This window comes from Pleuronectes platessa, chromosome 9 (assembly GCF_947347685.1).
Source record: "Pleuronectes platessa chromosome 9, fPlePla1.1, whole genome shotgun sequence".
Classification (NCBI taxonomy): Eukaryota; Metazoa; Chordata; class Actinopteri; order Pleuronectiformes; family Pleuronectidae; genus Pleuronectes; species Pleuronectes platessa.
Genome location: NC_070634.1, coordinates 7,687,663 through 7,711,824, shown reverse-complemented (window position 1 = coordinate 7,711,824; position 24,162 = coordinate 7,687,663). Strand labels below are relative to the sequence as shown.

At 41.2% G+C, this 24,162-nt stretch overlaps 2 protein-coding genes across 5 annotated transcripts in view; both read right to left on the bottom strand.

Annotated features, from left to right (window-relative positions):
• Positions 1-2,111, bottom strand: part of sh3rf1 (SH3 domain containing ring finger 1) — a 34,343-nt gene extending 32,232 nt beyond the window's left edge. The window contains exons 1-2 of the mRNA XM_053430579.1: positions 1,818-2,111; positions 482-993 (exon numbers count right to left, since the gene is read on the bottom strand). Coding sequence (XP_053286554.1) covers positions 482-868 — 387 coding nt within the window. The 5' untranslated portion in view covers positions 869-993; positions 1,818-2,111. The remainder of the gene's footprint in view (positions 1-481; positions 994-1,817) is intronic.
• Positions 2,112-6,372: 4,261 nt separating this feature from the next.
• On the bottom strand, positions 6,373-23,867 carry nek1 (NIMA-related kinase 1). Of its 4 annotated transcripts, none has more exons than XM_053430178.1 (36): positions 23,750-23,867; positions 22,793-22,941; positions 22,587-22,683; positions 22,348-22,445; positions 22,085-22,168; positions 21,932-21,999; positions 21,739-21,825; positions 21,209-21,263; positions 20,725-20,925; positions 20,568-20,640; positions 20,033-20,184; positions 19,753-19,812; positions 19,385-19,444; positions 19,253-19,300; positions 18,070-18,150; positions 17,778-17,950; positions 17,571-17,693; positions 17,370-17,472; positions 16,363-16,449; positions 15,696-15,779; positions 15,508-15,585; positions 13,895-13,990; positions 13,579-13,785; positions 13,417-13,470; positions 12,744-12,984; positions 11,925-12,050; positions 11,658-11,834; positions 11,141-11,344; positions 10,939-11,044; positions 10,665-10,741; positions 10,356-10,573; positions 9,669-9,826; positions 8,932-9,335; positions 8,456-8,589; positions 7,876-8,008; positions 6,373-7,232 (listed from the first exon to the last, which is right to left on the bottom strand). In XM_053430178.1, exons 2-36 carry the CDS (start codon positions 22,907-22,909, stop codon positions 7,219-7,221), a joined length of 4,278 nt encoding a protein of 1,425 aa, XP_053286153.1. In that variant the 5' UTR covers positions 22,910-22,941; positions 23,750-23,867; the 3' UTR covers positions 6,373-7,218. The 4 variants fall into 4 exon arrangements, with proteins under 4 accessions (XP_053286153.1, XP_053286154.1, XP_053286156.1 ...); XM_053430179.1 differs by having other exon boundaries at positions 17,571-17,690; XM_053430181.1 differs by lacking the exon at positions 16,363-16,449.
• Positions 23,868-24,162: the final 295 nt, after the last annotated feature.

Here is a 24,162-nt window from a genome sequence, read left to right as displayed (position 1 = left end):
AACAGGCTCTTGGCATCTCACGATTTTCTCCTGCTTCTCCAACTATACAATTCCTCTCAGTACTGCAGACAGAACAACCCTGTAGTCACACTCTGCATTTCTCACATACATTCACACACAACTCTACAGCAAGATCTCAAGTGAAAGAACGATTTTGGCATACAGCATTGTCAGCAGCAAAGAAACAACCGAGTCCTTCTACAAGAAAAGGCCCGGCTGCGTTCAGTGCAGAGAGCAGAATCATTTGTTGGCTAAACTGCTCTCAATCACTGCCATTACTAATGTTGGGCTGCTAGTCAACTGGCTGGCTTTTGGATCACCATGATAACAGTTAATCCACAGCAAAGATTAGAAGGGCAGTAATGCAACATGCTGCTTTTAATCCATACAGATTTTCTGTTTTGTTTCAGCTTGACCCCGACAATGGGAAACACAGATTCATGCTCAGTGATCCATGTGGGGTCAATTCGAGTGTACTTACACGGACAGGGGTGCTCTTAGCCTGAGCTCTCTGGGGTTGTGCTCCTGGAGTGCCCTGGTCCCTGGTGCCCTGGTCTCTGCCGTGTGCTCTGGCCACGGCTCCAGATGTACCATTTGTGCAGGCTCCAGCCCCTGGACCAGCCCGACGAGGCCTCTGCTTGATGCCATCCAGCAGACGCACAAGGAGTATGTTGCTGGGGAGCTCATCCACAGCACACTCCACCAATGTCCGGCACTCTGGGCAACGCAGCTCTCCACGCGAGCCTAGAATACCTTGGAGGCATCTACGGCAGAAGGTGTGCTGACAGGGAAGGACCTTTGCCGTAGCGTCCAGCCGCTCCAGACAAACAGGGCACTCAAGCAAATCCAACAAAACTGACTCGTCCATTCTCTGTGTGTTCTGCCTCGACTTCAGCAGAAAAACATGGTGCAGATAAGGTTGTTGTTTGGAAGCAGGAGCAGCACTGTCACGTCACACCCATACCGCGGCTATGGCCATGGCATCTGCATCAGCTACAAACGAGGGTAAAAACATGGATATTAATCAACTGCAAATAGGTCATGGTGGGCACACAATAGAGATCACATATGGCAGACACTGAGGAATGATATATTTAAATTTCCACAAGCAAAAACTGACACAATAAGGTCACAATTAATACGACAGCTAACTGATGAGCTGACGACAGTTGCAAAACACAAAACTACCGCCCTTTACACCTGGTAACTGATTTTAGATCATTGGAGATAAGCACGTCCATAATCGCGACTAAAGACACAAACCTACAGCTGCGGTGCAACAGAGAAAAACTGTGATTTATCCATCAAGAGTGAAAACTGAGGGTAATTTACAAAGATGGAAGTCAACACTCGAGTGACCAAATTAGTTTGACAAAAGTCAGACGGTTGTATCGCACATTATAAACGCTGACATCACAGGAAGACATTTAGATGATAGAACACAAATGTTGCAGGCTTATACGACAGTAGCGTAACGTTACTCCGGAAAAATGTCAATATTACGTAATACCTAACAGCACGAAAACCTGTAGTAAAACTTTTCTGGCCTTTTTCTGCCTGACACTCAACGCATTAGCCTTTTACCGGACATGAGTGAAGTGAATCTATAAATGCGCATATTAAAGCAAGTTTTTTAGCAACCACCGCTCGCTAGCGAGGAGACTGCCTCAGTGTTATAACCTCATAAGTAACTAATGGTTAGAAGTTTGTTAAAGCGTTCACACTTCACAGAAACATTTCCAAAACTTCTCCGGCATGTTATAAATTATTTGTAAAAGTTGGAAAGGGATTCGCACAGTAAATGTAATTGAGCTTACCTCTTCAAAAACAGGACTCCTCCTCTTGTTGCTCCGTATCTACCAATTTTTTTTTGCCTCCCTGCTAACGTTACTAGTTAGCGAGCTACCTGGACTCTTGGTGAGCACTTACCTGGAGGATTCAACTCACATATACTGTTGTTCAGGCTTTTGATACGCAGGACGTGTGCTGTAAACACGCGCCTGTCATGTAGTTAAGGAAAACACAAGTGATAAGCACACAGGCGACACAACGCAACTCCGACCGCAGTGAGCGCCATGCTAGTTACGCTACTTGTGTCCTCCTGGACCGTGCAGCTGGAAACAAGCGGAGAGGGGGAGGGGGTGTGCGCTTCAAGTGCGGCCGGGTAAGTGGGTCATTAAATCATTCAAGCGCGAATTGAGGAGGTTCTTTAGCCGGAAACTTTTTGAAAATAAATACATTAATAGCCCATGAATATTTAGTTGTAATAAAAGAAAAGATCTACTCGTTATATTACTTAAGATATCACGTTTCCGACCGAATTGAAGTCGTACTAGAGTGCGGTGGAAGCTCAAATTTCCGAGGCGCACCATAAGGCGGCGTCAAAAGGGCGTGACTGCTGTGTCTCGTTTAATGACATGTAATGAAGGATGTGACAGAAACAACATCTTGCCCCACACTCACTGGGAAATAACTCGTTTTAAGTTCAGATGTCATGTCACCAACAGACATATGTAGCTTAATGGAAGCCAGCACTCCTGAGACTACAGTTAAATGCTGCAGTAACTCAAATTATCATCGATATATGTTGTTTTTTTCTGTTGCATCAGCACAGAGACGCTCTGATATACTGCTCTGCTGTGTGCACATTACAGACGACAACAAATGGTCCTCTTACACACTTGGATTCTTATCTGTGCAATATGCTGTGGCTACATTTGTACCAGAGAGTGAATGGGGACATCTAGTGGTCTATGTTTTACTCCTGGGACAACAAACTAATACAGGACATACAGGATGGAGATGTTACAGATCTATCTCCCTATCTCTCTGTCTCTCTATCTCTCTATCTATTTATAATCTATCTATATATATATGTCTATCTCTATATCTCTCTACCATTCCCTCTCCATCTTACTCTATATCGATCTTAGTCTATATCCCCCTGTAACTCTCTATCTCTGCATCTCTTTATCTCTCTCTCTCTATATATATATATATATATATATGTATATGTATGAATAAACCCCTCTCTCTCTCTCCCTCTCTCCCTCTCCCTCTCTCTCTCTATATATATATATATATATATATATATATATCTGTCTGTCTGTCTGTCTGTCTATATGATCTTTCTATGGGTTAAAGGAGTTGTATGTATTCTTGAGGACAAATCAAACTGTTGGCAATCATTGGCTGACACAGAAATAGACAACACGTTCACAGGGAGAGGGGAGGAACTTTTCAAAAGATTCTGCTTTTATCACAGAAATAAATTGGGAGGAGACCTTTGACTGTTAATAACCTTCACAGTGAAGGCACTGCAGGCACACAAGTACTTGGGGGAGAGGAGAGCGAGTGACGCAGTGAGCCAGACAATAAACATCTGATTTATCTCTATCCCATTCAGAGGACACTGCATATTGAGCAAGAGGGAGAGATGAAGGAGAGGAGGAACAGAGCAATAAAGCAAGAGATTTATATGAAGGTAGCGCTCCTCTGTCACATGTGATCCCATGGGAGCTGGCAGGAGCCCTCAGGTCATATTTCCTCACTGAGATGAGGCCGTGCTCCGCCCCTCCGCCTTCACTGAGACAATGGCCACTGCCCTCTTTTTTTCTGCTTGACCCCCATATATTACAACACGCTAAAATCCTGCACATATTCAGACTTTTATTGTCAAAAGTGGACATTATTTAATGTTATTCAGGGAAGCAACAGGAATCGTTTAAATCTTTTAAAGGTAATATTTTTTTTCACAATGACTGTACGAGGGCTTAAAATAAGATAATGCTCTCTCTCTCTCTCTCTCTCTCTCTCTCTCTCTCACACACACACACACACACACACACACAGATACCCTCATATGATGTAGGTGGGCGCTGTTATACTGCCTATAAATGGGAGCGAGGGAAGCAGGGGAGGACATGACAAGACATACGTCCCAATTTCAATGAAGGGAATATTTCCTGTCTTGTGCAGCACATCAATATAAATAGATGCTCAGAACAAAGAACTGAAATATCGCGAGTACCAAAGTAAAATGTCATTTTTAAAGAGCAAAGTGTTTTTAAATTGCATGAGTGTAATTTGCAGCATCACAAGTTGACAGCAGAGCTACTGTGTATAATTAACTTTTTTAAAGCGATGATGTCTTTATTTGAAATCAAACCCGAAGCTCACTGGCGTACCGTGCTGCTTAAATCATGGCCCTCACATCCTGTAATCTCCACTTGTACTACTTTGATAAGGCTTTCAAATTTACTAAATCAGCCTGAGGCAACAAGCTTTTGAATTAGATTAGGGACCACAGCTGAATGTCAATGAATGCTGCCTGATATTGCCAGAGTGCATATATTTCTCTGTGGGCTGATTTGTCTTTTTTCTCCATTGAGAGCTGGGATCAAGAGGAACACAGAACTTATAGATTCAAAGCAAGGGTTAAATTAATCTCAAGCATTATGTGAAACAGAGACATCCTGTGGGAGGGCATTAGACTGTAGCAGGGGACATTTTCTGATCCATCTTCTTGTTTTCTTCGTAGCCAAGTGATCATATTAACAAGCATCTACAAACAAATCCCTGATGAGATATGTCACCTCTTGATTATAAAGATGAAATCAAACCGACCTGTTTGTATAATTGAAGTTAAGCTAACTGATATTAACAAACCAGACTTGGTGCTACACCACCACTGCAAACTGAGCCAATAATGAGCTTAGCTTATTAAATACTTCAAAGAAACACTTGCTCTAATTATGGTATTTGTACAGACACTTCTCCATCTCCACATGCTTCATATTCCTCTTCACAAGTACAATGCGAATCACCCCTGAGGTCAAAATGCATAATACAAGTCACACAGTGGGACATAAAACAGAATTACTGAATCCGAAATGGAGCAACAAAGAAATAAAGTGTCGCCATGCAGCATAAATACTGAATGGTACTTCATTGTTGGGAATAGCATGAAACAGCCTCAAGTCTTTATGGAAGCCCTGAACTGACCAGAACCCATGTACTGTCAGAAACTGAGCACGGCACTCAAATGGAAAAGTTATTATTATATAAATCCTCATTCTGGTCTCTTGAAATGAAATTACCAAAGGATTTTAGCAGAGATGACAAAAATACTTATGCATTCATTTAAAAATAATTGAGGTGTTCGGTCAGGCTCAGTGTCTCCCCCTTCAGACACTCAGCCTGACTCTATGTAGAATTGGCTCTTCAATTATTCCAACTGCAGTATCACTACCTACAAGCTTTAATTTAACGATTTCCACGGTTTCTAATCATTGATTTGTAACGAAACCAGTTCACACATGTATGTAATTGACAAAAGAGAAATGTGAAAATTAAAAGAAATATTTGCAGTCTGTCAAACACCATGGTCATGCACATGGGGAATTAACGACCAGTTGAGTAAAGGCAGTTCTAGAGGGGTACAATTGCAACTTTTTAAGTGCAACAACTTTTAAAGACATGACAAGCTACAAAGCCCCATTATCACACTGCTTTTTTTTCTTATAAGAGGGATGGTAAAGTCATTTACTGGGTTCTGCTCCACTCATAGGAAACACGCCCACTTCTCCTGCCACACTAAATCAGACATGGTGCGGTGTTAGAACACCGGAGGCCTGTGTTATATTATTCCACAGGGCCTGCATCTACAAATAAATCTCTCTAGCTGACAGTTGGGTGAGTGGTCTCCAGAAGGGCTGTGGATGAAAATAGTCTAGTGTACGCAACACCAGTCTGATGACCTTTGTAGAGCAGAATGATTTTCTTTTCACCCCTTATAATACAATTTTCAATAAAATAATTTTAATAAAAGCATCTTTTATATTGTAATAATAATGTAAACTCATTTGTAAACATTAACAAGTCCATGAGTAACCATATCTTAAGTGTTCATGGCAGTGAGGTAGAAACAAGCGGATGATGGCAAAATAAATTTTCCTCGATATCATTGTCACAACCTTCATTTATTGCAAATTGATTTGTTTAACTTTAGTCTTATAGTTATTTTTATATTTCTTAATGCTCCTTGAACGTATCATAACTATACAGTATGTACACAATCTCTATTTTGTACAAGGGCATCACGCAGATGTGTTGTTTAAATTAACTCATGTATATGTTTGTGTGTGTGTGTATATATATATATATATATATGTACGTTTCTTCCTTCTGTTTCTGGAATAATTCCACTACCATTATACTGTAGACCCTTTAAATTATGTTTTTAAAAGTTACACATTGCTTGCTTAAGTTGAGGGTGTTGTATTATTACATATATATTATATATAATAATAAAATATAATAATAAAAAGCATAACTTAAATAAAAATAAAAATTGGAGAATTAGACGTCAGGTTCTCGAAAAAAAGTTTTTATTACTTCAAAAAATATTTACAACATTTAATTTGTAGTCATATAGGATTTATTGTTAATATCTGTATCATTGCTTACTTATCAGTGCTCTGCACTGAACATAATTATAACCAGGCTCTCCATCACCACGCTCAGCACGTCACTGCCATAGTCTTGCTACAGTAGCTTGGCAGCAGTCAACAGTCTCACAGTAATCATATAATTACAATAATTAAAATGGGTAAACTGAAACAGTAAGAAATGTGGAAAAATGTCTTGTACAATATTTTACTTCTTGTTTGGTGAAAATTGTATTAAGAAAAGGAGGTTCCGTTGGTTCTGAGTAAATTATGTTTCCAGGGTGACCTGGTTTAGAAGCTATGGTTTAATGTGTGTGACAGTTAGAAAGAGAGAGCACCTGAGAGGACCAGATGTTTGCCTGCCAAAATAAAATGAGGAGTCTATATGAGCAACCAACAACAAATTGTGACATAATAGTTTCTACTATGAATCAGTGTGACAATGCACGTGTCATTCACTAACAGACAAAGCTTCACAAACATCTGACATAAACTTTGGTAAATAACTACATGTGTTGTTAATGCACTTTTTGAATGAACACTGGTTAGAAAAGAGTGTCAGGTGCTGATAGTCAAAAGTATGAAATACATCCTTGAGTTTACTATTAATTCATCATGCAAGTGTGCCAGGAAAACTGTCGGATAAACAGCTGCGACATGTCATGCATAGATTCTTCTGCCAATGATGTACGTCATGGGAAGACATCAGATAGCAAGCAGATTGTCGAAGCTGCCAGCATGGCTGCCAGCAGTTCCATCGCAGAAAACATTAGTCATCATTATCTACAAAAGAGAGAAAGCAAAGAATCACGCTGAGACAGATAATTCATTAAAGATGTTCATTGGTTGGAGTAGTTTAAATAAAGAGAGAATCAATGAGGCAATTTAATGGAACAACGAGCCTCACAAATGACTAAAAACCCAGAGCTGTGACCTCATAAACATTTGGGGGGGGGATAATGTGATTATAACCGACAGACTATTTAAAACAACTGCAGTGAATGGGTTTGTTCTCTGATAGCTGCCTCAGTTACATTTCAAAATATAGCAAGTGTTACTGCAGTATGGATCCATAAGCTACATCTTCACAGATCATGAGATAAATCCTCCAAGCAGATACTTGACATTTGCATCAACAATCTATTCTTCCTCTGACAGGAATAAAAATAGGAAACCAAAAAATTGTCAAATAGAGAAGTTCAGAGAGAAAATGTATCAGAAGATTTCTGAGGGGAAACATGTCAAACTCAAAACTTTGAGTTTTACATCCATCTTGACACAGAGCAAGACAAAGCAGACAGATAGTGGTAGAAAATGGAATAAACATGTTATGATGCGATTGAAATTAAATAGAAAAAGCTGTTTTTCAGCGACACAATGGAAATGATAGAAAAGACTGAGGTATCTAAAATAAGCTACTGCTCACCTTCTTGGTATGCGCCATCTGCCATCACTAGATGCAGGATGTTGGGATACAGATGCTGGTGCTCAGTTCCCAAAATGCTTAAGACCAAACTGGAGCCCAGGTCAATGTTCTCGTCTTCATCTTCATGTATAGCCTTGAGCACCAAAACAACAAGACATCCATTCATCCAGTCAGTCTTCTAAAACTTAACTTTGAAGATGTTTGGATGACCTAAAGATTAAAGATTATTTCCCTTGTTTGGTCCTCTCACAACATAACAATGGGAACTTCATTTTACTGCATTTTAATTCAAAAAAGTTAGTGAAGACCATGGCAGAATTGACAACACACCAACGCCAGACACGATTATCTACAAACCAATCAATGTTTAGTTATGGTTTACGCAGCACACATAGGCAATGACAACAGGATGCGTATATACATTATACAAATTTAGTGCTCTTCCTAAAGTAAAATATGAAAAAAATCTATCCAGAACAATTGTAAACCATGTAAAAGAGACAGGAACCTCGGTTCAGACCATGGTCCAGACTTTCAGGTGTGAAAACTTCCTTAGAGCAAAATAACGAATATTTTATACCTTAATCTTATTATAGGCCTCGATGAACTTCTCAAAGCCCATCTGCTGCTCCAGGTTGAAGCGAAGCTCCTCCAGTCGACTGAAGATGCTGTCATGAAGCTCAGCGTCTCCGCCCTGCTCCTCTCCACTGCCATCTGTAAACGCAGCAGGATTCGTCAGTTCAGTTCTCATAACACTGTTACACTTTGGGTCTTGGAGATGCTTAGACGGCAAAAATTACCTATTTTTTGTTTAATGGTCTCACGCTAAAGGCATGAATCGTCTGTCATAAAATATTCACAATGATTTTATTCCAAGCTGAGGGAGTTTGCCATGGTTGCTGCTAAAAACTAATTATGGCAGCAAAAGTGGTAAAATCAGGGTTTGTTCTTGCATTGAAATAATTAATAAATCAATTATGAAGAATTGCATTCAAAAATAAATAAGTATAAATGTTTAAAAAAAACTAACATTTGCAAGTCCAACATTCCTCCTACCTGATTGCCACTCCTCATTGAGCTGGCTGTTATTACTGTGGTTCTCATCTCCCACGCCATTGGTGAGCAACTCCCCTGCCTCCACATCACCCGGACTGCCATTGGAGCATTCGTCATCATCATCGTCCTCATCATCCTCCTCCTCCTCCTCTTCGCCTTCTTCTTCCTCTTCATCGTCATCATCTTCTTCGTCGTCATTATCTACAGCCATCTGATTGTTGTCCTGATCTATCTCAGCTGCTATCCTGTTAAAAAACTCCTTGTCTTGGCTCTCTGAAGGGTTTCCATTAAAGTCTCCTGCTCCAACCTCTGGAGGGCCACTCATTAAGTCTTCGTCTTCGTCTTCTTGCAGCAGTCTCTCCATGGAGGCCCTGATGTCCTGCAGGTCTTCGTCCTCATATGCACTAGGGAACAGAGTATATTCTTATTACATACAATATAAGCCATTAGGTTGCTGTATTGATAGAGTCTTTGTAAAAATAATGAGAATTAGAATGTTGTCTCTGACACATATACAACATTAGAATAAGAGAGAGGCATGAAATCCAACTAAATGACCTGTCTTCCTAAGACTGCAGCAATTTGTTTAGAGGTTATAGTACCCACTGAAAGCTTTTAATATACCCACATTGCAACATAGAACATACAGCCTTCACTGTGTATATATATGGACTGACAATATCACAGAGTTGGGCCTGAGAATGTTTTTGAGATCTATTTGTCTCTGTTCGTCTTACTCCTCAGTCTCTGACTGGTCATCATCTTTAGCCGCCTCATCCAGGTCCTCGATTTCCAGGTTGTTGTCTGGGGCAACATTAGCATTACCAGCCACTGCAGAGTCCTGCTGAGCACTGAAGAGACGACTGAGATCTGGTAGAGAGCAGGTCCGCAGCATCTGACAGCACAAAGCACACTGTGAAATATCTTGACGGCCTTACGTGTGAAAACAGGGTGATGAATAAATGTATAGTGTGCTTGGATCGGGTGTTGTGACAGATCAACCAAACCCCAAAAGCACAGTGACCAAACCTGCCTCATTCAAATTTTATGTTGCTCTTTGTATGGATAGAAGGATATTGAGCTCGGTTCTGTAGATCTCAATGTCCATGATGAAGGTAATGATAGATACAGGTTGATGGATGTCTTTTCTGTCCTATCAGGCCCTCTGCAGGTTCAGACCATGTGATTAATGGCACCAGCTCCATTCCATTCCCCTCATTAATAAAGAAGACTGAAATCCTTCCTAAAAATACCCCACAAGCCTCGGCATTACACCAGGAACAGCTGCTCCCTGTTACATCGAAAACAGTCATGGATCTAAACCATAAACAAATTATACTTAGACTACCCCCATCGTTCTTTCCATCCTTACCAAGGTAATTACCAGAAAAAACTTTAATGCATAATGTTCAGGCAGTGATCACCTTGGGATTGTTGGCATCAAACATGCCCGTAGAGAGTCCAATGAGGAGGGAGTTGTGGTGTTTGTTGCGCAGAGGTGAGACGGAGCGTGAGCGTGAGGCCAGAGAGGACGATGATTCATCCATAGAGGACTGGGCTGAGAGCACTGAGAGGGCCGCAGTGCGTCGGTGGGCCGGGGAGCACAACTTCGTAAACAGAGGCTCCTCGCACTGTGGTAAACCTGGGGAAAGGGAGGGAAGGGGGCCAATTTAATTAGATGATAATCATGCTGAATAACAATTCATCTTTAATTCTCTAAACAATCATCTCACTTGAAGATTCTGTGGGTTTCTCCACACTCCTCTCAACCTCCTTGGTGCCTGTTGGTCTTTTACTGCCCTCTGATGGCCTTTAAGTGAAATACACAAACATTGTATGAAATTGTTCACAGAGACATGTTACCTTTATAATCAACACAATAATCTTGTTCACTTAAATACACTGGGATATTGACCTGAACTCATATTGGGCTCAGGGAACAATCAATATGTTTTCATTTTGTCGTGAAACAGAAAAGTTCTTAATATGATAAAGATGAAAAGTCACATTTGCTGCTGGGCATCCTGTTCCCATGCCTGCTGCACACCAGCTGGACGACGTAAGGCCTGTTTCGGTGTGTCCTCGAGAACAACTGACTCCACGTCTGCTAGATCTGAAAGAATGTTCAGGCCAGTTAGGATTGCATTGTACTAACATATATATACTTTGAAATGAGGAAGATAGGCTAAATATAAGGTTGAGTAATAACCGTGAGCCTCAGTGAGGTCTGGCGGCAGTGTCACTGTTTCGATTGTACCGGCCACAGACGTTTCCTGATGTGACGACTCTGTTGGAGCAGAACTCTCCTTTTCAAATGCAGGGCTTAGAAGCACAGCAGATGGTGTTGGCTCAGAGGTCAACACTTCTTTAGGTGTCCTCTCCATCTCAGGTACTGCAGCCTGGTTAGACTTATCTGTGAAGAATAATCAACAGTGAGTGATTTATATCATGACTTTCAATGAGTCTGAAACAGCCCATGAGAAGTACCACATCATGATGTAAGAAATTGTCAACTGCTGTGGGTCCTCAAGAATTAATATTGAATGGAACAGTCAAATGAAGGGAAGGGTGATGAAATTATGACAAAACTAAATACTGACATATCTAATCATCAAGGGATAGAACAAATAAACAATTACTTGATTTTAAAGCTTTGAGGTTTACAAGTTTGTTTATTTTGTATGGCAAGTAGATGGTGAGATAATGATAACTGAATGAAGACTAACCGAGGCAGAGAATCTCTTTTTCACAGACGTAGACATTCTCCAGCTGCTGGGTGAGAGGCTGAGGCTCGGCCTCCTGAAGGAGTCGAAGCACCTGAGAGTCTGGACTCACTCTCCACATCTTCCTCTGAGCTTCCTCCTGAAGCAAATCCATCTTTATAACTTCACCTGAAGTTTGCTCTGACAGAAATAAAAAGGCCCCACATGATTTCTGTGCCCAATGTTCATTTTCCTAGAGATGTGCATTTCACTCAGGAGAAGCCAGCTCACCAATGGTCGTGATGCAGGTCTTCTCTAGAGTTTGTTGGGCTACAGAGAGGACAAGTGGAAGTCCTGCCTCCCACTTCTTCCTATCTCCACCAGAGGACGGCCTTTCGTCTGGAGACACTGAGGTTTCTGGTAAGAGAGAGGTTGAAAAACTGAGCAAAACCTTTTTTGCGAATGCATCTATGTGTTTGACTTCAATGATATAAGTTTCACTGTGGCCACATAATTTCCACAGCACAAGTATTAACATGTAGGATTACTTGCGCTATAAAGCAGAGCTAAACAAAATTTTAGTATGGTTCAAATGCAAATTTACCTTTAAAATTACAACCGAAATTTTACTTTATCACAAAATAAAACAAAACAAACTCAAATCAGTGCAGCTTCAGTCTAAACAAGTTTCACTATGACCACTGAAATCAGTTACTCTTTCCGTACAAGGCCAAAAACATGTTTTGTAAGGCAATCCTGACCTTTGACCACCCAAATCTAATCAGTGTCTAAGTGAAAATTTGTGCCCAATTTTAAACTTTTTTCCTCCTCGAGTCCAAATATAAATGTTTGTGCCACATGTAATGAAATAACATGAGGTCACAGTTAACTTGACCTTTGACCTTGTACCACAAAAATCTAATCAGGTCATCTGTGAATCCAAGTAAATGTTCTGTACCACATTTGAAGACATTCGCTCAAGGACAAAGTAAGACCCAACAACATAATGCCTCAGGCCAATGGCTCTCACCAGCGTAGAGGGAGACAAGTAATCTTGTTTCTGTTCATGAATGGCACATGAGTGCTTTGTCCTGTGGAAGAATAACTCACTAATCATTGTGGCACAGGTTTGCTCTAAGGTTTGCTGAGCCACAGGAAGTATAGGCAGTTCAGCTGCATCCCACTTCTTTCGGTCTCCGTTGGAACAGGGACGACTCTTTGAGTCAGACGGGTTCTCCTGGGGAACAGCACTTGGCTCTGCAGGGGATGGAACCGCCTCCTTTCCCTCCTCCCCTGGACATTGGGCTTTTAGGTTCTGGTTAAGTCGGTGCAGTATCTGCTTTTTCTCAGTCTGTTAAATGAAAAGGATTAAGTAGCATTATCTTTCTGAAAATGGAATCACAAATCTAAGCCCACGACATTAAAGCAACACTATGGAACTCGGTCAGCGAGTACAATATCCTGTAAGAAGTGTGTAAGTTGCAGCTTACACTGCGAGAGTCAGGCCCAGCAAGTTCAAAAGTGATGCTAAACAGTGGATCACTTAAAAGGACTTAGACGTCTTTAAAAAACTGAATTTATCTCAAATATTAGATCAGCAAACTTTTAAGATATCAAAAATTCTAAACAGACTTCGGTGTATTTGTTACAGCGGCAGCTCTTCTGGTTCAGGAAGCCGGGATTCATTGTAATAACCACCGTTCAGTTGTGTTTCAGTGGCTGTAGAGGGTGCTGTTGCTCAGTAAAAGTTACATAATGTTGCATTAATAACTGATACACTCACCTGGATGACTGTCGCAGTCTCCAGCACAGGCAAGATTGCTTTTAGTGGAGTTATCTGACAAACACAAAATTTGAAATGTATATACCCAAGCCAAGCAATACATACATACATACAAGAAACACATGATGGAGGGCATGAAGGACTTTGTAAATGTATACTGACTGCTCCAACATTCTTCAGGGCAGCAGTCATGGATATGACTGGGGTGGAGGTTTTGGATGGAGGCAGGGCCGGAGTGTTGGTAACTTCTTCTGGTGGAGACAGATTGGGCTGTGGAAGAGGACTGTCCGAGGTAGTTGAGACTGCTACTGCTGCTGCCGCCGCAGCGTTCCCTGCTGCCATGCCAACCTTCATCCCCCGAACAACAAGCTTCCACAACGCACAATACCCATCATTAGATTATACTTGGACCAGTAAGGCCAGGTAATGTTACTGACAGAGGAATGTTAGCTTGAAACAAAAAAATAAATGAGCTCACATGGTCCTGCCAAGCTCTCTTCTCTCTCTCATATGCCTCCTTCCTCTTCTTCTCCAGTTGCTCCTTCAGAACAGCAGCACGGGCATTTGCTTGGGCCTGTCAGGTATATATAAACATACAAAATTATGTATAGTGAAGCTATGACGAAATCTGTTTTAATAATCAAAATAAGAGTTATCCAATCCAATCTTATTTCCTCCAACTGAAAATTGCTTCCTACCAACTGCCATTTGATCTTTGAAATTTTAAGCGGTTCTATTTCATTCTTCCTAACCACCAAATTGTGGTGCTTTCGCACTGGATATCTCCAAATTGGATAAGTGCAGGCTGAGTAGTTATACCAACAAGGTCACCAGTGACTAGGATGACGTGTTTGTAACCCTCACATCATCACACAATCTGCTCTCTGCAATCTTCTCGCATCGGGGCAAATGGTTGCAGGTCAGATAAAGCTAGTCGCTTGTTGCTTCTTAACCTGAGGGTTGGATTTGCGATTCGTCGCCCACCAGAGGCTTTTTCTCGAACTTTGAATTAGTGGATGTTGAATCGTCAGCGTTCGCCGAGCTACAAACAGGTAAGTGATTTTGGCTGATATTGATTAGCCCTTTAGCCACTGTTTAGAGCAGCAGATCTTGTAATGACCAGTAAAACAACAGAGCAAACAAATCACAGGCTGAGATACTCATGAAACAGGGTCTGCTTATTTCAAGTTCAGAGTACAGGCCTGTTGTCGCATCACTATGTAGATGACAAAACATTACTTGCTGTTGTGTGTTCAGGATTCTTGCAGTCGTTGTGAGTTCATACTATTCCACAGCAGTATTTCCCCTACATGCAGGTGGTGCGCCTATCAGAATTATGACTACCATTGCTGAGTCAACTTCTCTGTTCATAACAACGATCATAAGAACAAGCACAGAGTATGCCTGTCGCGATAATGACTGAACTTGATAATTTTGCTGACCTCGATAATGTGCGCATTGTGTTTGAATGCGTGTTTATTTACATAAGAATGTCACCAACATTTAGGGAATTGTGCCGCTTCTCTTTGCATCTGATAGCGAGAGCAAAACACCCAGTGAGCAAACTGAGATGAAGTGAAAACATTTTGGGTTAAAGTGGATAAGAGAGGAGAGTCTAGGTATGGATGACATGGGCAGCTAACCAAGATGGCCTCATGCTGGTGACGGCAAAGGGCACTCACGAAAAAAAAGAGGAACGTTATCATTGGCGCGATCAGTTTTGTATCGCTTATTTTCATGTCATGTCACGTTAATGATATCATGGCACAGTGTGTGTCAGTTAACCTTGTCAGATTGGACATCCAACATTTTTCTTGATTTCTCAGAAACTCATTCATGGATCTTGATGAAAATAAATCTTGAACATTTAGGAATGAATGTGTGCAATTTGGTGCAGATCAAAATAAAAATTTGGATCTATTGAATTTAAATGTGGTTTCAAAAAGAGTGTTGGACCCTGGTGGAAGTAAGCGGCCTCTGAGTGCAATTCTTTCTCTTAAAAATCTGAAATATTTTGAAAATAAATATAGTTAAATAAATACAAATAGTATATTATAAAATATAAAAGTTTTAAGTTCCTTACAGACTCACCTTTAAAGCCTCTATCTTCCTTCTCCTGAGCTCTGCCTCCTCACTGGATTCCTGGCTGTCTGAACCATCACTGTCATACTGAAACAAACAACAACAACCGCCATAAGCCACAATGTCACAATGTCAGAGAAAAACAGTAAACACTTTTGTGGAAGGTATTCTAAGAATCTAAGAGACGATCATTGTACCTTCTCTCCTCTGAGTCGAGCTTTGATCTGCTGACGCTCATTGAAATTCAGCAAGCGGATCTGCCTCAGTTTCTTCAAGTACTCCTGACAACAAATACAATACGAGTGTTACATATTGCGTGGTATAAACACTTACACTGACACTGAGTAGTATGGAGCATTGATATCTGCAGTCACATTCAAAAAAATTTAAATAGCATACACGGTAGCACTTCTAGAATGTGAAAGCTTCATTCAACACATATGATGTTAGCATCTGCATGGTTACAGACCATTTATTCAGGCAGAATAGTTGTGCAGTTGTCAGTGCAATAAAGATGCTTACACTTATGTATTCCAGTCAAAGCAAAAAACATGTGAGACACTGAAAAGCTGAGGTGGTGAGGTTATTCAAAATAGGACCAAACACACAACAAACAAAAACAATGGTATTCATTGTTTATCGTTGTGAAGACTAACAGCCATTAAATGGTTCACATTGGACAAACAGTTCACATTGGACAGAGGAACACCACACATTATGGAAGGGGTTGGCATGGGTCTGAGCTGCTGGTTTGAATTATGGGCGTGCTTGAGGGATTTTAGTGCACACATACGAGACGTGCCGGTCAGACGTGCTATGAGTGAGGCGGTGTGTGAGGCTGGGCATCCGAGCCAGGGCTCCTACCTCCTCTTCTTTGTTGGCTCTGGGTCTCCTGCACTGAGCTGAACCAGCCCGGCTTCCATAGAGTGCAGCCAGGTTTTGCCGGGTTCCCTGTTTACCATTTGATTTAACCACATTTTAGAAAGGACGCAGGCCTCACATCCAACTGTAACAACAGTCACGAGTTGGGGCCAGGATATATTTAAAGCTGCATTAATCAAGGGTTTTATATTAATACTGAATCAAATTACTACATGTTAAGACAGTGAGGCCACACGTTAGGATGAACCCACAGAATTATCTCTGATGCTTTTTAGCCTATTCAGCTTATGGCCTACAAATTTGTCATTTGGTTCAGTCTTACCACTTTCATCAAAACTGTTTCCAGGAAAACATTGATAAACAGACTGTGTGTTACATGTCAAGCACCAAACAGCAAACATATATCTATCCATCACCTATCTAATTAAAGAAATCTCTGTATACTCATGTCTGTTCATCTTATCAGCTTTACACTTGGCATGTGTATGGTTAAACAGTGAACAGCTCTTTTTGCAGCAGCGTTGGTGCAGCTTCAGGGTTCTGTGTTTGAGCTATTTGAGCAGGCAGTATATTCTACAACTTGGCGGCAGAAAAAGCTCTGAAACAAACAATTCACTTGGCTTATCTAATTGATAAGATTTAGGTTCTTTCACTTCTTATACAGTTTGTTTTAAGGCGTTGCCATTATGTACAACGGGCAAGCAAATTACCATAGACTTAGATAGCTTCATGGTTCTTGGACTATGATATAAAAGTGACTCATTCTCACTGCAATTCACACAGCATTGCGTTGTTTGATTCAGTGTTAATACTGGAATTAATGCTTATTGGAGCTCTTGAATTCCTATTATTTGAAAGAGATACATCAACACACACAGTTTGTGAAAGGTCATAGTCGACAACATGGAAAAGGGTTGATATATCAATAAAAAAAAATGTACACTCAATGTGGTTACCCTTAATATTCCAGTGTAAGTCCCACTACGTACCAGTTGTCCTTCAGCACGGACTTTGTTGAGCATAGCTTCTCTCTTACGCTGTAAAAACTCCTCAACCTGATTAGCACGGCCAGGAGCCACCTGACCACGCTGCCTGAAAACAGAATAAGACACTTAGTACTAAACATTTACATGCGATGACAACAGATGTGTAGTGTTATTTACTGATTAGAGAGAGGCTACTTGACCGACCTACTGAAACGAGCTTGTACAGAAATGAACTGCAGTCTCTGAAGTTCTCTCTTGATTGCATCGTGGTTTAAGAGATGGGCAGGGCTGCTGGGCAGCACTGGTCCAGCTGCAGCAGGTACACTTCTTACATACACAAACAGATAACCCTGTTAATACGATGAGTTTCACTGCATAACATGTCTGATAAAGGAAGACGTGGGATCTCACCGAATGGGACTGCCCGGTGTTGCAGAGGATGCCTCCCTACCAATGTCTTTAGGCCTAGGTTTAGACATGTGATCCAGAGCAGCGTGGTAGGCTTCATAAGGACTTTTGCTCGGCACAGAGCCTGGGACAGGGGCGCCAACACCTGCAGCCCTGTTTCGACCACCTACAAAACACTGAGATTGCAGGAGAAAGTTTGTTGTGAGCAAGAAGTGTGTATGCTGTACTTAAATGTAAAAGAAGGATATCTTGTAGAAGATCTTTGTATTATTAAACATAAATGGGTGTCCAGTACCTTCCTCTCTGGGCTGCTACCTCCACTAGAACTCAGAACGTGCTTCCAGCCCTGTTCTCTGGCTTGGTTTATACGATTGATCTGTAAAAGATCACTGTTTCATAGACCCCGTTCAGAGCTGGGATTAACATGCTTCCTGAGTGATCCAATCACAAGTGGTCAGCACAAGTACAGGTTTGAACAAACCCTTATATATCCTGAATGCGTCCTGAGATCTGATTACTCACATCACATTTTTTTCCCTGTGTGAACGCCAAGGTGTTCTGGGCCATACATTAAGGATCGCCTACTCAACTGTCGCCTCTAACCTGCTCCAGTTTCAAGGAATCAAACATTCTTTTATACTAGTCAGAGCGCATACATAGATTTGTTTGTAGCCACAATATCAACACTGAACGACAAATGATGATTGATGCTTTTTTCTCCATAAGATAAAATCTTTCCTGATGGCAGAGCTGCCGTATTTCTGTTCATTCAGACCCTCCCGCTCGGTCTCTTTCTCTCTCTCTGGCTCTCGCTCTACTCCCTCTATCTCAAACCCACACACACACACCAACATTGTCATTGGACACATCTGTTAACTGAGACTGGGTTAAAACAACATAATTAAGTCAAACACAAATGACGCAAGTGTTTAAGGTATGAACAGACAAACTTAGAGTTGACCACTTGTGATGGGATCTCTCAGGATGGATGTTAATACCAAGTCTGAAAAGGGCCTTAGTACATTGACCCTTGCAAAAGCTTATCACTGTGGTGACTCAATTTAATACATAAAGGAACAAATTCTTTGAGAATATAGGACGAGATGTTGAATATGCCTCGAACGTTTGAAGGTCTTCTGCACAATTTAGATTACTGCCTACTAGTAGATGTCAGCAGGTGTTAGATGCCACCAGCGGATGTATGGGACATAACTTCACAGTTGTGCACCTGACAAATGCACAACAAGCATCATAAAGTGCTTAGGGCTTGTAATCAATGATACAGACCAAACTTGAAGGTTCGCTGAGGCTAAAGGTAAATCTGACAGGCTACTGACTTGTATGGCAGTACTATGAAAACCATGTGGGTCATTCAGTAGATCAGGCATCATTTCTTCCTTGCCTTTTTAAACTAAACACTTTCCCTTTTTTGAACAAGATAGAGAATATCCCTTATAATAATATCCATCTGCACTCACCTTTTCCTTTTCATATCTCTTCATTTGCTCTGCTTTAAACAGGAACATCTGGAGATGACATAGATAACAGAGACAACTGAAAGTGGGAAAAAGATTACAGACTTTAACGATAGTACTCAACACCGTGCTCACCTGCTCTCTCTGGTTCCTTTCTTTCTCAATCAGCTCCATCTTCTTCTTTCTGATCCCTTCCTGCAGTTTGAGGAAAAAGCATGTCAATCAAAACAACGGCATCTTTAAGAAACCCACCTTGAGGCAAGAGGAGGAGAACAGCTCTGTGACTGGGCAGGCGGGCGAGGAGGGAAAGGTCAGTTAAAAGAGAAATCAAGCAGAACATTTCAAATAGAGCCGGGGGATGAAAACGGGATCAAGCACAATGAGAGAAGGAAAACAAAAAATGCTGATAGGAAGACACACATTTTAATGTGTGTGTAAATGGGAAAAGAAAAAGGAGGGGAATCCAACAGTAAATACAAGTTACGTGGGGCTCTCAGCTGTACCTCTTGTTTTTTCCTCTCTTCCTTGTCCTCTCTTCTTTGGGAGGGTGCTGGGAGAGGGGCCTGAGCAACATATGACACCGGGGTTCAGAGGTTGCCAACACACTATGATGTTAAGACAGACACTCACACACACACAGATGGAAGAAGCCTCCAACATGCCAGACTAGGAGCTCAATGTCAAACACAACTTTTTTAAACACAGAGCAAAAAAACAACAACAATTCAGGAGTGAAGCTCAAAAATCCAAGCAACTTGTCATCAACTTCTACAGCCTACTGACCGGTTTATGTTTAACAGCTGGTTTCCTCTCTGCTGGCTTTTTGGCTCCATCTGAAAACTTCTTCGCAGTTAAAGGCACTCCGTATTTGGCGGCTGGTTTGGTGATCTTCTGGGCTGGAGTGAGTGGTATGGACCCAGCGGCGGAACGCTTGGCTGCTCATACAAGTGAAAAAAAAAGCAGAGACTGTGTGTGACCATGCTGACTAACGATAATAATCATAACTTCATTTGTATTGCACTTATTTAGACAAGGCTACAAAGGGCTTCACACAAACGTCCATGGCAAAAATTCAAATTAATACTCTTTTAAAGCTCTAAATCTCTCTCTGTACTTGCAGTACTCATGTTAAAGCAGTGTAGGATTTCCACAAATAACTCTCATAAGAGTACTATAGTATATTGAGGAATTCAGTTGTCCCACACACACTTTTTTTCAAAATACATTTTAGTCCATTTAAAAGATCCTTGAATTATATAAAACATACAGTTTCAAAAAGTATCCTCACATTTCAAATTCAGTTGCTGTGTTTACTTACCCGGTGCTCCCTGCAACACGCCCACTTTAGGCTGCTTGAGGAGGGGAGTGTGGCGGAATTCCTGAGCAATGAGCTGGAATCAGTAGAGAATTCAATTAAAATGCATTTACAGCCTAGACGAGGTCAAATTCTGACTGGATCAAACAACAAGTTGTACCTGTGGTGTGAGGAACTTCTCTATCCTACAGGACAAGTAAGGTTTGTCGAGGACAGTGCTGACTGATGGCCTTTCTCTGGGGTTGCGTTTAAACAGCTGTGCCAAGAGAGAGCGGAGTTCTTGGGAGTAGTGAAAAGACACAGCAGGGTATGAGCCGCGAATGATCTTCAGGACTAGGTTCTTCATGTTGCCAGCCTCAAACTGTGAAGCAGAGCAGAGCATTATGAAGATATCACTGAGGGAAACCAAGTAGTCATACTGTGTGGAGTAATGGTGTGATTAAAAATGTAAAGAAACACATATTTGATAATGAAGCACTCAATACTGATGACACATTCTTTGAAACTTAGCTTGTTAACCCTTAAACATACAGAATATATAAGGAAGAAATTAAAATCAGTATGTGAGAGAAAAGACTACAGTGCAACATAAGAACAATTATATCCACATTATTTAGTAAACCACTCACACACGGAATACTTACTGCATGCTTAAGAGTGCACATTTCATACAGGACACATCCTAGGGCCCAAATATCACTGCAGATGGAGGGAGAGTAGGGAAAGTAAGAGGAGAGAACATACAAATGGATTGTGCAGGGGAAATGTTCAGGGGTAGGTTTACAGTACAGCCATTCATTAATGTATCAGTTGTTTGCAGTTCCGGGGAGAAAAATGAATTGATTGCTGAGCTACTCCACATTGAACATTGAGTTGTAGGTTCATTAAATTAATTGGCTGTAACTAAAGTGGATTAGATTACACACACATGTTAAAAGAAAATCAATACTCGCTTGCTGTTGCAGATATACACAGGAAGGTTCACTCGATAAAGCAGAGACATGACACCTTTACATCACCCAGGAGCCACAGACTCTAACTCACTAACATTAACTCATGCATGACTCATTGTTTAATGGGGGAAAGTGCTTGTCCTCAGGATAACAACTACATATCCATTTACACCACATCTACTACAAATACAACAAAGTGGTCCAGAGCATCAAGTTATTACCTTTTGTTGTTGTATGGTTTATTTTCGCAAATCTCTGGTGATAGGTAATATGGTGTTCCTATACAAGTCCTTGCCAGCTCTACAGTGCTGAAAATGGGAAGAGAATGAAACGCAAATTGTTGGATAATTAACTATTCCCGAATCATGGCTTTATAGGGATCTGCTGATCTATTTAGATGACATAGGTACAAACCTATTTAGAACCCTTGCTATTCCAAAGTCCCCAAGTTGGACAGTCCCATCCTTCGTTAAAAAAATATTCTGTGAAGAAACAGAATTTTATGATAAATGACAAATCATTGCCTGTAATGACTGAGGAAGGTTCATGTGGTGCATAGAGCAATACCTGTGATTTGATGTCCCTGTGCAGTATTTTACGATCATGAACATGCTTCAGTGCCAGGCAAATCTGCACAAACCAATCCATGATCTAGGCAAAGGAACAAATGGTAAACACATATTACACAGTATCAACTTTCCCTGTATGTTAACATTTGCAAATCTAATGACAACTAAGGTAAATTAAAGAAGCATACAAATAGTCTAAAAAGATGTCAAAGACTGGTGAGTATGGAAATCTAGAATAGCATCCAATAGTGAATGGCTTACTTGATCTTCAGAGAACAGTACTCCTTTCTGAGAGTTGATCTTCTTGAAGAGGTCTCCGCCCTCACAGTAGTCCATCACAATAAACAGACAACCCGCTTCTGAAAAGTGTAGAATTCAGAGCCAAGTAATATTATACTCATTATATGTAGTACATTGGGAAATATGTGCAGAGGATCATCTCTGTGGTTCTTTCTGGTTGTTGCGAAGATCTTAAGTGATTTATTTATTCATGTGAATACCTTCAAAAGAATCCTTATACTGGACAATGTTGGGGTGACTCATTTTGGCAAGAACGGCGACTTCCTTTCGAGATTCCTGCCTCTCTCTGTTTGGCATCTGTCAAAGTTAAAAGGGAAAGAGGATGGATGAAGGAGCTTGGCAGTGAAAGGGAGCTCATGTTAATGGTTACATGTGAAGCTTGTGAAATAATGTGCATAGAACTTACTCCAGATATGCCAATCTCCTTGATGACATACTGGTGTCCATCCTCTTTTGATCTGACAAGGAGGGCTTTTCCAAATGAGCCTTCCCCGATTTTCTTCAGCTTTTCGTACTTGTCCATGTTACTGGAATGAGTGGCGCCTCGTGCTGGGTCTGCAGAGAGATTAAGCTAATTAATTATTATCGTAAAACGCAATAGTTTCAGATTGTCAGATTTACCTTTAACTTTAGCCTACCCTCAGTTTCGGCTTTTAACGTTATTGTGAATAAAAGACAGAAACACCTTGTACAACTAAAGATTATTATTTTCAACAAACAGTTTGACAGAGCCATATATGATGGTAACAAAACTGTTCCTGGTCTCCCCTCTTGTCTTCTCCCTTCACCCCAACCGGTTGAGGCAGATGGCCGTCCACACTGAGTCTGGTTCTGCTGGTTGATTTCTCTCCACAGTCGCCAAAGCACTTGTTCATTGTTGGAACCCCTGGGTTTCTCTAAACATGTTAAGGCCTCGACCATAATATGTTGTGATTGGGTGCTTAAAATGGAACTGAAATTAAAACCTTTTCCTTTTTTGCAGTAGATATTTTGAAGCACTTTGTAACCATGTTTATATAATTGCCATGCAAGGAAAGTTATCATTATCCTTATTATTATATTATATTATTGTTGTTTTTGTTGTTGTTGTTGTTAAGTTCAGACATGTCGCTGGTGTGCCCTCCCCATCGAGCTGCCCTGTCACACAGAGCAGGGGGTTTTGTCTCCGGCTGTGATGCTGGGACACAACACACAGTACCGCGGGTAGCATCATTGCTAACGGTGCCGTGGCCGCACTGGGAGAGCAGCCCGCCGTACATTAAATACACAACCTGTAAGTAGACGACACGCAGACTACTGACATTAGCGAGGCTCACTTGGTAGCAGCGAATACAAGTATTTATGTGTCTGTTACTTTTCTTACCATTAGTCTGTTTCACTGCTGTGTCAGAGCTGCTGGGACCTGCTGCCGCTCCTCGCGCTCTCAACCTAACGCAGCTCTCTCTTGGTGCATTTCCATTGGCCGTCTTCCTATTTCTCGACCGTGCATTGGTTCGTATAGCTGTCGGTCAACTTCCGGGGTGAATAAGGGGCCTAGTCAGTGTGGAAATTTCTCTTACCATGGCAACCCGTGTAGCAACCATAGACTGGTACCAAACACAGGTCGACCGCGGAAGTGTGGTGACGGTGACAGCGAGCTGAACCACAGCTCATTCGCTTCTACCGCCGCCGTTAGAATATCAAATTACCCTAAAACTATGGAGGCTAAGATTGCTCCTAATTAAAAATAAAATGTCCAAATAGGAAATTTGAAAGAGCTACAATTAAAACTGTTAT